This window comes from Anolis carolinensis, unplaced genomic scaffold, assembly GCF_035594765.1.
Source record: "Anolis carolinensis isolate JA03-04 unplaced genomic scaffold, rAnoCar3.1.pri scaffold_15, whole genome shotgun sequence".
Classification (NCBI taxonomy): domain Eukaryota; kingdom Metazoa; phylum Chordata; class Lepidosauria; order Squamata; family Dactyloidae; genus Anolis; species Anolis carolinensis.
In genome coordinates, this window is record NW_026943826.1 from 10,652,272 (window position 1) to 10,666,154 (window position 13,883).

The window sequence follows — 13,883 nt, forward strand, 5'->3', positions numbered from 1 at the left end:
GAGTAAGACAGTCAGAGCCTGCCTGCAGCTGAGTGCCTCCTCTAGAATAAGACAGTCAGAACTTGCTTCCTTGCCTTGACAGAGTGTGTGTGTGGGGTGCAGGCCCAGCACGGGTGCCTGTCTGCAGCCAAGCACCTCCTCTAGAGTAAGAAAGTTAGAATTTGCCTCCTTACCTTGGAAAGAAAGAGTGATTGTGTGGTGTGCAGGTGCAGCGTGGGAGCCTGCCTGCAGCTGAGTGCCTCCTCTACAGTAAGACAGTCAGAACTTGCTTCCTTGCCTTGACAGAGTGTGTGTGTGGCGTGCAGGCCTAGCAAGGGCACCTGCCTGCAGCTGAGCGCCTCCTCTAGAGTAAGACAGTCAGAGCCTGCCTGCAGCTGAGCGCCTCCTCTAGAAAAAGACAGTCAGAATTGTAGAATCGTAGAATAATAGAGTTGGAGGAGACCCCAAAGGCCATCCAATGAGAATCATCCAGGGTGAATTGTTGGGGGGGGGGGAGATACTGTTCATCGCTAGAAAGGATACAACTATGGAAAAAAACGCAGTGTTGAAATGACCGTTTGCTTGTGTCTGTCTCTATCTCCAGATGAGCAACGTCACCAAGGACCATTGCCTGGAAATTATCAATCAGTTTGAACCCTGTCCGGAAAACCGGCAACAAGGCGCTCTCGGGATTGATGGTAAGATGTAAATTGCGTTTATTGGCTGGACGTTTGGCGACATCTTGTAAATGGTGACAGTTATGTGTCTGCAGACATCAGTGGTGTGTGTGTGTGTGCCACATACACAGATACATACCCACATACTTTCATACATTCATACAAGCACTGACTATATATATGAGAAACCCAAGGTGAATTCATAGCAATACACTTCAGGTCCAGTTGCTAGGAAGTCGATAGCAACCAAAATTGACAAAGCTGTCTCATCCCAAGAGCAGTCGCAAAGTCAGACTGCAAAAAAACATTGTTGGCGAAGATTAAGAAATATCTGGACCGAGTGGAACAGATGAGAATCCAAAGACGCCGCTCGCCTGGCTGAAGAAGAAGAAAAAAGTCAATAGCGAATCATTAGGAAGACCCGGTGGAACATTTTAAAAGCTTCTGCCTGACTTTCCGGTGGGCCTTGGAAAGCACATCAGAAGCATCCATGGGCTGCTTCGGAAAGGCTTTACTTGATTGAAATCCACGCGTCTGTCACCCCGAGTGGGACCATTTCGAAGTTGTGGCTTAAAAAGTTTCAGCAGCTTTAAAAAATGACTAGACTAGCTATGTTCCATCTCAGAAGAAGTCTTTTTTCAACCCTTAAAAAGGCTCCTTGTTTTAATGAGTTATCTCCGGACCTGTTGTAGCTCAGCACTGGTTCACCTTGCTCTTAACACACACTCCACCACAGCAGACTTGGTTTTTTCAGTTTATTGATAAAAGATAGCAAAGTCTGAATAAAAAGCAGTAAAGAAAGCAGTAATCCAAATGCAAAGGCAATCTGTAGAATATAGTTCAAATCAGTCCTGAAAACAAGGCAGCATAAACTCCCAAAATGCAATCCAAAACAGGATCCAGGCATGAACAAAAGCAAGAATTATATTCCATGAGCATGGACAAGGCAGGAACTTAGCTTCCCAAAACCAACGTTGCTTCGTCTGAAATCTTTCCCTGTTTCTCTCTTAATTAACCATGCTTTCAGGCTAAGAAAGCATTCCTCTGACCTTGGGTTCCCACACGTTTATTAGCGATTCTCACAGAACGTCTGGGACAAACGTTCCTTAATCGTTCCTTAATCTTGTGTCTCTATCTAAGGAAGACTCCTCTGACTCGCTGCCAGTGCCACCTGGACTTTGTTGATATTCAAAATCTTGTAAAAGGTCACCCTTATCACCAACTTCAGCTTCCCTTCAACATTTTCTGGGTCAACCTGCATTGTTGACCATTCAGAGCCTTCAACATTTCCTTGGACAACCTGCATAAACCCAAATTCATCATCAGACTGAACCACAACAGACATGGTCATTAACATTTGGACACTTGGAGACCGAGGGGCAGAAGTATTGACCCTCAAGGCCATGAGAAGAGCAATTTCAGGGTGTCAGATCTACACTGGCTTGATGGTTGGATTGGGAATATAGTAGAGTTCCGGTTGTAAACGGGCTGGCAGAATGTCGGATAATTGGAATTTTTGGATAATAGGGAGGCCCTATTATCCCCTCCTGGCAAGTGAGTCCCCTTCGGGGTGAGAAGGGCAGAATATAAATACTGTAAATAAATAAATATCTGAAAGGATGTCAGATTGAAGATCTGACCTACCGTATTATCCAACGTGCTTGCCAGAGGGAAGAGTCTCGCCCCTCCGGCAAGCACGTCGGATAATACAGTAGGTCGGATAACAGGAAGTCGGATAATCGGAACTCTACTGTATAACTAACAAGTATCCGCTAATGGAATAAAAACAATGTATTAGATATAATTAAACATTGTATTATGTACAATAAATGAATATAAATGTCAGACAAGCGATTACAAATCACAAACTGCTGCATTCACAGTATGATGAATAGTAGTTGCACTCACAATGTAGTAAGCTTTCTTGTCCGTTAGACCCTTGGGAACCCATTTTTTCTTATATTACTTTTGTCAGCAGTGGTTCCCAACCTGTGATCTCTGGACCACCAGTGGTTTCCAAGAACTAAAATATGGTCCACGGCCTCACTGCAGTGTTATTGATTGTTAGTGGTGATCAGAAAATATGGGTGATACTTGGGCAACATGTAGAAACTTAAGGGTGGCACAAATCACTCCCAAATGGACACCCTCCCAAAATTACATCTATTGCTATACGCAGACGACATTGTCCTGTTATCCCAAACTAAGGTAGGATTAAAGCACAAATTAGGGTTCTTTCGCCACAGACTGAAGCAGAGGTGTCCGACTTTTGACCCTCCAGATGTTTGGGCCTCCAACTCCCAGAAGCCTCTATTGCCAGCTTGTCCAGTGGCCAGGAATTCTGGGAGTTGATGTCCAAAACGCCTGGAACGCAGTTCAGAAGTATAGATTAGAAGGAGACATATGAAGTCTTATGTCTTAGGACTTGATGCAGATTTGAGTCTCACCCAGTATGAGTCCGTCTCTCCCATTGACCTGACCTTCTCCCCACAGGGTTCACCAATTACATGCGCAGTCCTGCTGGGGACATTTTCAATCCGGAGCACTACCACGTCAACCAGGACATGACGCAGCCTTTGAGCCACTACTTCATCACCTCTTCCCATAACACCTACCTCATGGGGGACCAGTTGATGTCCCAGTCCAGAGTCGACATGTACGCATGGGTTCTCCAGTCCGGATGCCGCTGTGTAGAAGGTAAGGACTCCCGTCACAAATCCAGGATCGGCGAATTCCTCGCCTCCGACCGTAGAAGATTTGGATCTGAAATCTTCGTATTCCCTTGCAGTTGATTGTTGGGACGGTCCGGATGGAGAACCCATTGTCCATCACGGCTACACGCTGACCTCCAAGATCCTTTTCAAAGACGTGATTGAAACCATCAACAAGTATGCCTTCATCCGGAGCGAGTAAGTATTTCTATGGATTCTTCATTTCAATTAAGTTTGATGTACTGTTGAAGGCTTTCACTGGGTTGCTGTGAGTCTTTGGGGCTGTACGGCCATGTTCCAGAAGTATTCTCGTCTGACGTTTCACCCACATCTATGGCAGGCACCCTCAGAGGTTGTGAGGAATATATCTCCATGTTCCAGAAGTATTCTCTCCTGACGTTTCTCCCACATCTATGGCAGGCATCCTCAGAGGTTGTGAGGAATATATGTCCATGTTCCAGAAGTATTCTCTCCTGATGTTTCGCCCACATCTGTGGCAGGCATCCTCAGAGGTTGTGAGGAATATATGTCCATGTTCCAGAAGTATTCTCTCCTGATGTTTCACCCACATCTATGGCAGGCATCCTCAGAGGTTGTGAGGAATATATCTCCATGTGCCAGAAGTATTCTCTCCTGACGTTTCGCCCACATCTGTGGCAGGCATCCTCAATGAGGTGGGCGAAACGTCAGGAGAGAAAGCTTCTGGAACATGGCCGTACAGCCCCAAAGACTCACAGCAATCCTCAATTAAGCTTATTTATTTGTATTATTTGTATCGTGATGCTCATAATGCTAGATTCAAAATATGAAGGCATAACGATGTCTTGTCTTGTTTGTTCCTCCCAAACCAGATACCCGGTCATTTTGTCCATTGAGAATCACTGCAGCGTCGCCCAGCAGAAGAAGATGGCCCAGTATCTCACCGAGGTTTTGGGGGACAAACTGGACTTGTCTTCAGTGAGGAATGAAGACCCCACCAAGCTGCCTTCTCCAGAGAGCTTGAAAGGGAAAATCTTGGTCAAGGTAATGACATATGCATTGCCCACTCCCTATTATTATTATTATTATTATTATTATTATTATTATTATTATTATTAACACAACGACATAGTCTGACACAGCAAACAAGATAGATATGCTGGATTTCTTATCACAAAATCACAAGTCGAACACTTCCCAAGTGTCTAGGACTGTGTGATGTCTGGTGTGTTGTGTTCCAGAACTTTGTCAGTCTGGATTCGGAAGTCCCACAAGTATCTTTGCGTGCTCATTTTCCAATACTTTTGCAGGTTTGTGATCCCACCAGTTCTTTGCTGCTGGGAGGTGGGACTTGAGCTATAAGTTTCAATGAATCATTTGGGCCACATAGTTGTGCCTCTGTTTGTAGTCTGTCTGTGCAATTTTCTTACAGCAGCTGAGGAGATGATCAATGGTTTCGTTGGTTTCCTTGCACAGTCTGCATTTTGGGTCATCAGCTGATTTTTCGATCTTGGCCTGAATTGCCTTTGTCCTGATGTCTTGCTCCTGGGCTGCAAAGATCAGGCCTTCTGTCTCCTTCTTCAGGGTCCCATTTGTGAGCCAGAGCCAGGTCTTCTCCTTATTATTATTATTATTATTATTATTATTATTATTATTATTATTATTATTATTGCTCCTGGGCTGCAAGGATCAGGCCTTCTGTCTCCTTCTTCAGGGTCCCATTCGTGAGCCAGAGCCAGGTCTTCTCCTTATCAGCTTTTCCTTCAATTTTGTCCAGGAACTTTCCATGCAATGTTTTGTTGTGCCAGCTGTCAGCTCTAGTTTGTAGTGCGGTTTTCTTGTACTAGTTTTTTGTCTGCTGTGTTTTGAGGAGTTTCTAATTTTTGACTTCAATCAAAGCAGGTTCTTCACTTTGCTTTACATATTCTGCCAGGGCATGTTCTACTTCTTTGACTGCTTGTTTTACTTGCAAGAGTCCTCTGCCCCTTTATCTTTTAGGCAGATATAGCCGGTCAACATCACTGCGGGGGTGCAGTGAATGATAAATGGTTGTTATTATTATTATTATTATTTGATACACAACAAGATTAATACATAGCAAACAAGACCACAGATATAAACCTCACATTCGTTGCCATTGGATATACGACATATATAGACAGACACATAAAGACAGACACAGAGGCAATTTAACATTTTCCAGCTTCCAGCTTCATAAGGGTACGCTCGATTCCAGCAACTAGGGGGAGCTGCCGCTTCATCGTCCACTTGTGACACCGAGTCCTTGATGGAGTACTTCCTCATTCTTCCTCACGTTGCTGGAGATTTTACAGCGTTATAAATTAGTTAAATAAAAAATCAGAAACTCCTCAAAGCACAGCAGACAAAAAACCAGTACAAGAAAACCGCACTACAAACTAGAGCTGACCAGCTGAAAGCCGGTACCAAAAGATCTCAGCTCTAGATAGTTAAATCAACCTCTCCGCATAAAGCAGTACCTAAATTTCCTACTTGACAGATGCAACTGTCTTTCGGCTGCATAGGTCAACAGTAAGCTAGACTATTAATGGTCGGGAGTTTACTCTGACCCGGGCTGGCTCGAACTTATGATTTCTTGGTCACTCCAATAATAATAATAATAATAATAATAATAATAATAATAATAATAAAATGCTGTAGCAGTTCCTCCAGTTTGTGCTGCTTAAAAACAGCTTGATGTTGCCTTTCTCCTTCTAGGGAAAGAAACTTCCAGCCAACATTAGTGAGGATGTGGAGGAAGGTGAAGTGTCCGATGAGGACAGCGCAGATGAGATGGACGACGACTGCAAACTGATGAACGGAGATGTAAGTATTGACATTTCAAAATCATACGAGGGTTGAATAAAAAGTAATACCTCTGATGAATCTCCTTCAAGAATTCAGTGACTGCATGTTGCTTAAGTCGCACGTTAACAACACAACCATTCAATGCCAAGGCTTCCCTGTCTGCACAGGGTTCCATACTTCGCACTTTAACAACACAACCGTTCAATGCTAAGGCTTCTCGCCAAATGCAACTGTAGAGGAGAGTCTACTGAACAAGCCAGAAGTTACGAAGGTGGAGGCATTACTTTTCATTCAACCCTCGTAACTTTGAATACAGTCTTATTCTCCCAATGAGTCCTCAGAATCCAAGTATGGCTGATACGGCAACTCTAAGTGTAGAAGTTTGTTCAGAATCAACAGCGATCACGTTGGTGCTGTTTGTATGTTTCTCCTTTATTTAATGTTGTCGTCGTCATGGGTGAAACTAAAGCTTTTGTGTCTTTATTTGTAGGCTTCCACCAATCGGAAGCGAGTGGAGAACATGGCCAAAAAGAAGCTGGATTCTCTGATTAAGGAATCCAAAATCCGCGATTGTGAAGATCCGAATAATTTTACCGTTGCCACTTTACCGCCGTCTGGGAAACTCGGTAACAAGCATGATCTCAAAAAGGTGAGGATTTTGATTGTGATTTTCCTAGTCGTGTTTTAATAGACTCAGTTTGCCCAACTTGAAAAGTACTGAGCGAGTTTCACAAGCCAAAGGTGGACAGATTGATTCAGGACGATCGTCGTATCCCTCAGAGAGAAATTTCAAGATTGATTCAGGACGATCGTCGTATCACTCGGAGAGAAATTTCAAGATTGATTCAGGACGATCGTCATATCACTCGGAGAGAAATTTCAAGATTGATTCAGGACGATCGTCATATCACTCGGAGAGAAATTTCAAGATTGATTCAGGACGATCGTCGTATCTCTCAGAGAGAAATTTCAAGATTGATTCAGGACGATCGTCATATCACTCGGAGAGAAATTTCAAGATTGATTCAGGACGATCGTCGTATCCCTCAGAGAGAAATTTCAAGATTGATTCAGGACGATCGTCATATCACTCAGAGAGAAATTTCAAGATTGATTCAGGATGATCGTCGTATCACTCGGAGAGAAATTTCAAGATTGATTCAGGACGATCGTCATATCACTCGGAGAGAAATTTCAAGATTGATTCAGGACCATCGTCATATCACTCGTAGAAAAATTTCAAGATTGATTCAGGACGATCGTCATATCACTCGGAGAGAAATTTCAAGATTGATTCAGGACGATCGTCGTATCTCTCAGAGAGAAATTTCAAGATTGATTCAGGACGATCGTCATATCACTCGGAGAGAAATTTCAAGATTGATTCAGGACGATCGTCGTATCACTCGGAGAGAAATTTCAAGATTGATTCAGGACCATCGTCGTATCTCTCAGAGAGAAATTTCAAGATTGATTCAGGACGATCGTCGTATCACTCGGAGAGAAATTTCAAGATTGATTCAGGACCATCGTCATATCACTCGTAGAGAAATTTCAAGCATCATCGGCATTTCACAAGAACGTGTGGGTCATATTATTGCTTTGCTTGGATATCAGAAGATCTGTACGCGATGGGTATTGTGAGACGTTGGTCGCAGAAACCGAGTGTAGACTTCTTCAGAAAACTCATTCATCGTTGGCAGAAATATATCCAATGGTCTGGTGATGATGTGGGAAAGTGAATAGTGGTCGTTAAAGAGCACATACTGAGGATTATTTCTGAATTTGATTTATTAAAATATTCCCATCCAAACCCAGCATTACCCAACACACAGGAGCCCGTTCTAAATTCTGCAAGGAAAGTGATATTAATGGCTGGGAAGAGTAGAAATCAAGCAGGTTCTGCTTGCATCATTACCCCCTTGCACGTCCGGCAATATCCGCACAAAAAACAATAAGCAATCCGGGCGGAGGATGAAATATTTATCATGATTAAAGGAGACGCCAATGAAGTCCCATTAACGAACTGGGCAAAACGATGGAAAAGCAAGAGCAGTGATCCGTCAGGATTAGCGGTGATTACGGAGCCGGTAATGAAAGGATGTGGGCTGCGAGTCTGTCCTCCGAAGTCTCCCAGGACCATTTTGTAGATGGTTTCAACATTCCTACTCAGCCCAACCTTACTGCATTGAGTACGGCCCAAAGGATCATATAATTCCTGACGGTTCTACTTCTGGATTCTTCAGGGTCTTTATCAGCTTTTCCTCCAATTTTGTCAAGGAACTTTCCATGCAAAGTTTTGTTGTGCCAACTGTCAGCTCTAGTTTGTAGTGTGGTTATCTTGTACTGGTTTTTTGTCTGCTGTGCTTTGAGGAGTTTCTGATTTTTGACTTCAATCAAAGTATTATTATTATTATTATTATTGACACAAAGCAAACGAGATCTATATGCTGGATTTCGTATCACAGAATCACAAGTCGAACACTTCGCAAGTGTTTAGGAATGTGTGATGTATTATTATTATTATTATTATTATTATTATTATTATTATTATTATTATTGACACAAAGCAAATGAGATCTATATGCTGGATTTCGTATCACAGAATCACAAGTCGAACACTTCGCAAGTGTTTAGGAATGTGTGATGTATTATTATTATTATTATTATTATTATTATTATTGACACAAAGCAAATGAGATCTATATGCTGGATTTCGTATCACAGAATCACAAGTCGAACACTTCGCAAGTGTTTAGGAATGTGTGATGTATTATTATTATTATTATTATTATTATTATTATTATTATTGACACAAAGCAAATGAGATCTATATGCTGGATTTCGTATCACAGAATCACAAGTCGAACACTTCGCAAGTGTTTAGGAATGTGTGATGTATTATTATTATTATTATTATTATTATTATTATTGACACAAAGCAAACGAGATCTATATGATGGATTTCGTATCACAGAATCACAAGTCGAACACTTCGCAAGTGTTTAGGACAGTGTGATTCATTATTTTATTATGACACAGCAAACAAGATAGATATGCTGGATTTCATATCACAAAATCACAAGTCAAACACTTCCCAAGTGTCTAGGACTGTGTGATGTATTATTATTGTTATTATTATCATTATTTTATTATGACACAGCAAACAAGATAGATATGCTGTATTTCGTATCACAAAATCACAAGTCGAACACTTCCCAAGTGTCTAGGACTGTGTGATGTATTATTATTGTTATTATTATTATTATTTTATTATGACACAGCAAACAAGATAGATATGCTGGATTTCATATCACAAAATCACAAGTCGAACACTTCCCAAGTGTCTAGGACTGTGTGATGTATTTTCGGATGATGCGCGCAGATCCTAGCAGGGTGGCCTTTTGCAGTTGGCAGGTCGTAATTTTGTCAATGTCTATTGTTTCCAAATGCCGGCTGAGATCTTTTGGCACGGCACCCAGTGTGCCCATCACCACCGGGACCACCTGCACTGGTTTCTGCCAGAGTCTTTGAAGTTCAATCTTGAGGTCCTGATAGCGGCTGAGTTTTTCCTGTTGTTTTTCGTCAATGCGACTGTCCCCTGGGATGGCAACAACAACAATTATTATTATTATTATTATTATTATTATTATTATTATTATTATTATTATCAATTATTATTATTATTATTATTATTATTATTATTATTATTATTATTATTATTATTATTATTATTGTTATGTTTACACCCCAAATTCGGTCCCCGTATAATGTCCCTGCTTTTCCATGGAAACCAGGGACATTATATGGGGCCTGTACTTCGTTGTGGTTCGTCATGTTGTGATGTCTTCCTGACATAGGAGGCTTTCTGCTCAGCCTTCTGACATGCTCTCGTTTTCCGATTTTTCTTTGATATTGAAGAAAGAAGTGTGCTTTTGTGGAGCTGTATATCAAGCGCCGAAAATCCATGCTTTGCTTGAATGCCCACATCCGAGCCAGAGAATGTCACAGTGGATTACAGTTCCTTGAATGTTCCTTTGCTGCTCCCTTGGTGGCCAACCTACATTCTGTGTGCCTCTTGTTGTGTTGCGTAACTCTCCGGGATCTGGCAAATTTGCAGAATAGAGAGAAACGTCCCAGCATCCAAGTTCTCGTTTTTAATGTCTACACCTGAACTTGGAAGGCTTTTACTAAAGGCTTGCTGTGAAGCTGCAACATAAAGTCATAGTCAGTGGAGAATCTCAGTCTACATGAGGGTCTATTTCTTCTAACCCCATGTAATGAAGTATGAATTTTGGTATACATATGTTATGTTTAATTGTGGGTTTGTGTTTTAAAAGGGTAAGTATTACAGTTGCTGCATCTTAGCACTCAGAGGCTGGTTGCCATGGAGAAGTGGGCGGAGCCAACTGCCGTTTTGCTGAAGAAAGTGCAGAGTTTAAAAAAGAAAGTCAGTCTGTGCTCTGATGAGGCACAGGGAAGATTGATCCTGGTTGAGAGGATCAAGGGAGACTCAAATGGTTATTTTGAGTCAGTTTAAAATAAGTTTGGTGACTTATTTGGCATAATCTGTGTCCTGGTAGGGAACAGTGAGTCTGTGATAGCTTAGGAGAGAAAGCATCTGGAATATGGACATATATTCCTCACAACCTCTGAGGATGCCTGCCATAGATGTAGGCGAAACGTCAGGAGGGAATACTTCTGGAACATGGACATATATTCCTCACAACCTCTGAGGATGCCTGCCATAGATGTGGGCAAAACGTCAGGAGGGAATACTTCTGGAACATGGACATATATTCCTCACAACCTCTGAGGATGTCCATACAGCCCAGAAAACACACAACAACCCTGTGATTCCGGCCATGAAAGCCTTCGACAACGCTTTGGTGACATTTCAAATGTTCTATCATAATGTTTGTGTTGTTATTTTTATCGGTCTAGGTCCTCTGTCTTGAGGGGTTGTTGAAATCCTGTGTCTGTCTCGCTCTCTGTGTTCCTGTCCATCTGTCTAATCACTGATCGTCTTGTATGTTGTTGTCCTTCTTTGTTCTTGTAGAATAAACATGAGGAGGATGTGGACTCTGGGCAAGATGCTATCATCAACAAACGGCACAACCGGTCACTGATGGGAAGCTTTTCCAAACGCAAGGTTGTTCATTCAATTTGGAGTGTTATTTCTGCTTTTTTGTCTGAAGGTGGTTGGTGAATGTAAACAATACAACGACCCCAAGCTGTAAATTGTTAGGACACAACGGGCCAAGCAGTGTGAATATGGTTGCTTTGCATCACTTTGAGACATGTTGAATGGCGAATGCCACCCCGTTGTCAGAAGAGCAAATAAGGAAGGGATTCTATGCGGGCACGACACTGCACTGTTGTGTGATTGATGTTGTCATGTTTGTCTGTTGGAGGGCATTATGACGTTGTGTCCAGCTCCTCTTCTTCACTTTCCATGGCCACAACGATGGCAATTGCCACTCCGAGCAGGACCGGAGCATGATGCAGTCCAACCACATACATTTCTTGGTTGGGATTATCCAGAAAATTGGATTGGATAGATCACATCAGCTCTAGTTTCTGAGATACAACTATCATGGTTGTCTGTGGGCGAGAAGATGACAACTGGTAGATGCTACATGTTCTGTATCTCAAAAACTAGAGCTGATAGGGGGAAACTAGTGCAATTTTTGGAGTCTGCAGTTGAAATAGACCCCAAAACAAGACTAACAATGTAATGGACTGCACATGTCCTTTGAAGGTACAACTGGTAGATGCCACATGTTCTGTATCTCAAAAACTAGAGCTGATAGGGGGAAACTGGTGCAATTTATGGAGTCAGCGGTTCAAATAGACCCCAAAACGAGACTAACATTTGAGACACCAAAGTGTGTGTTGACCAGTGTAATGGACTGCATATGTCCTTTGAAGGTACAACTGGTAGATGCCACATGTTCTGTATCTCAAAAACTAGAGCTGATAGAGGGAATCTGGTACAATTTGTGGAATCAGCAGTTGAAATAGACCCCAAAACGAGACTAACATTTGAGACACAAAAGTATGTGTTGGCCAATGTAATGGACTGCACGTGTCCTTTGAAGGTACAACTGGTAGATGCCACATGTTCTGTATCTCAAAAACTAGAGCTGATAGAGGGAATCTGGTACAATTTCTGGAATCAGCAGTTGAAATAGACCCCAAAACGAGACTAACATTTGAGACACAAAAGTGTGTGTTGACCAGTGTAATGGACTGCACGTGTCCTTTGAAGGTACAACTGGTAGATGCCACATGTTCTGTATCTCAAAAACTAGAGCTGATAGGGGGAATCTGGTACAATTTCTGGAATCAGCAGTTGAAATAAACCCCAAAACGAGATTAACATTTGAGGCACCAAAGTGTGTGTTGGCCAGTGTACATGTCCTTGAAGGTACATCCCAGTTCTGTACCCAGTTTAACATCTCGATACGAACAAGTGCAGCTTGTTGTCATCCTACTTATCTCCCTCTCATTTTCGCAGAAAAAAGGAAGCAAGCTCAAAAGAGCTTCCAGTCCGGAAGACGGTGAGGATGATTCCGACTGTCAAGGGAACATAGCTAGAGGCTCCGTGCATTACAGCAAGTAAGTGGCAATGCGTTGTGGTTAATGTTCTTCTTTGATTTGATCTGTCTGCGAACATGGGCGAGCGACTTGATCTAAAAGCTTTTTTTTTTTACCAGATGGAGAAAGAACAAGGTATAGGGATGGCAGGAGGGTCTGCTGGATTTACTGATATCACGAATGTCATTGGTGAATGAAACTCTTCATTTTCTCTTCCCAGAACCAACCGGCAGAAGAAGACCATGAAATTGTCACGGGCGTTGTCAGACCTGGTGAAGTATACCAAATCCGTCGGGAGCTTTGATGTCGAATCTGAAAGTAGGTTACATTATTATTTTTAATTTAAAATACAAGATTAATTATTTGGCTCGCCTGCAGCTTAATTATGTTCATGTTTACTTGGAAACCATAAGGGCCATTGACTCCATGGATGGAAGCCCTGTTGGAAGCAGGCTTTGAAAGAGAGTGCATGTGTGGCTTGCAGGCCCAGAAAGTGTGCACACCTGCCAGTGCCTGCAGCCAAGCGCTTCTTACTCTAGAGTTATAGGTGCTCAACTGCAGGCACTAGCAAGCCTGTGTGCTTTCTGGGCCTTCCTGCACACCACTCCACATATGCATTCTCCTTGGAAAGAGAGTGCATGTGTGGCATACAGGCTCAGAAAGTGTGTGCGCCTGCCAGTGCCTGCAGCCAAGCACCACTTACTCTAAAGTAACACACACTCACACTCTCTTTCCCACTTGCCACACACACACACACTCTTTCCTGCTTGGCTTCTGATGAAAGTGGGGTTGGAGCTTTAAGGAGGCTTAAAGGAGGCTTACCTGCTGTTTGTACTCTGTAGGAGGCGCTCAGCTGCAGATACCGACAGGCACGTGCACTTTCCTGGCCTGCCTGCACGCCACGCTACACACACATTCTCCTTAGAAAGAGAGGGCATGTGTGGCATGCAGGCCTGGAAAGCATGTGCAATTTGCCAGTGCCTGCAGCCAAGCGCCTCTTATTGTAGAGTAAGAGGTGCTCGGCTGCAGATACTGGCAGGCCTGCATGCTTTCCGGGCCTTCCTGCACGCCACTTCACACATGCATTCTCCTTGGAAAGAGAGTGCATGTG

General features: G+C 42.7%; 1 protein-coding gene across 10 annotated transcripts in view; it reads left to right on the plus strand.

Moving 5' to 3' along the window:
• The window catches only part of plch2 (phospholipase C eta 2), a 157,696-nt gene that overhangs the window by 111,708 nt on the left and 32,105 nt on the right, over nucleotides 1-13,883 (plus strand). For 9 of the 10 annotated variants that reach the window (XR_010001384.1, XM_062965884.1, XM_062965883.1 and 6 more), the window contains 9 exons: nucleotides 584-677; nucleotides 3,150-3,353; nucleotides 3,445-3,565; nucleotides 4,219-4,390; nucleotides 6,083-6,190; nucleotides 6,663-6,821; nucleotides 11,232-11,324; nucleotides 12,693-12,793; nucleotides 12,993-13,090. Coding sequence is in view for 9 of the 10 variants with exons in the window: in XM_062965884.1 (XP_062821954.1) it covers nucleotides 584-677; nucleotides 3,150-3,353; nucleotides 3,445-3,565; nucleotides 4,219-4,390; nucleotides 6,083-6,190; nucleotides 6,663-6,821; nucleotides 11,232-11,324; nucleotides 12,693-12,793; nucleotides 12,993-13,090 (1,150 nt within the window). In the remaining variant the exon portion in view is untranslated. The remainder of the gene's footprint in view (nucleotides 1-583; nucleotides 678-3,149; nucleotides 3,354-3,444; nucleotides 3,566-4,218; nucleotides 4,391-6,082; nucleotides 6,191-6,662; nucleotides 6,822-11,231; nucleotides 11,325-12,692; nucleotides 12,794-12,992; nucleotides 13,091-13,883) is intronic. The other variant, XM_062965886.1, reaches the window with a different exon arrangement.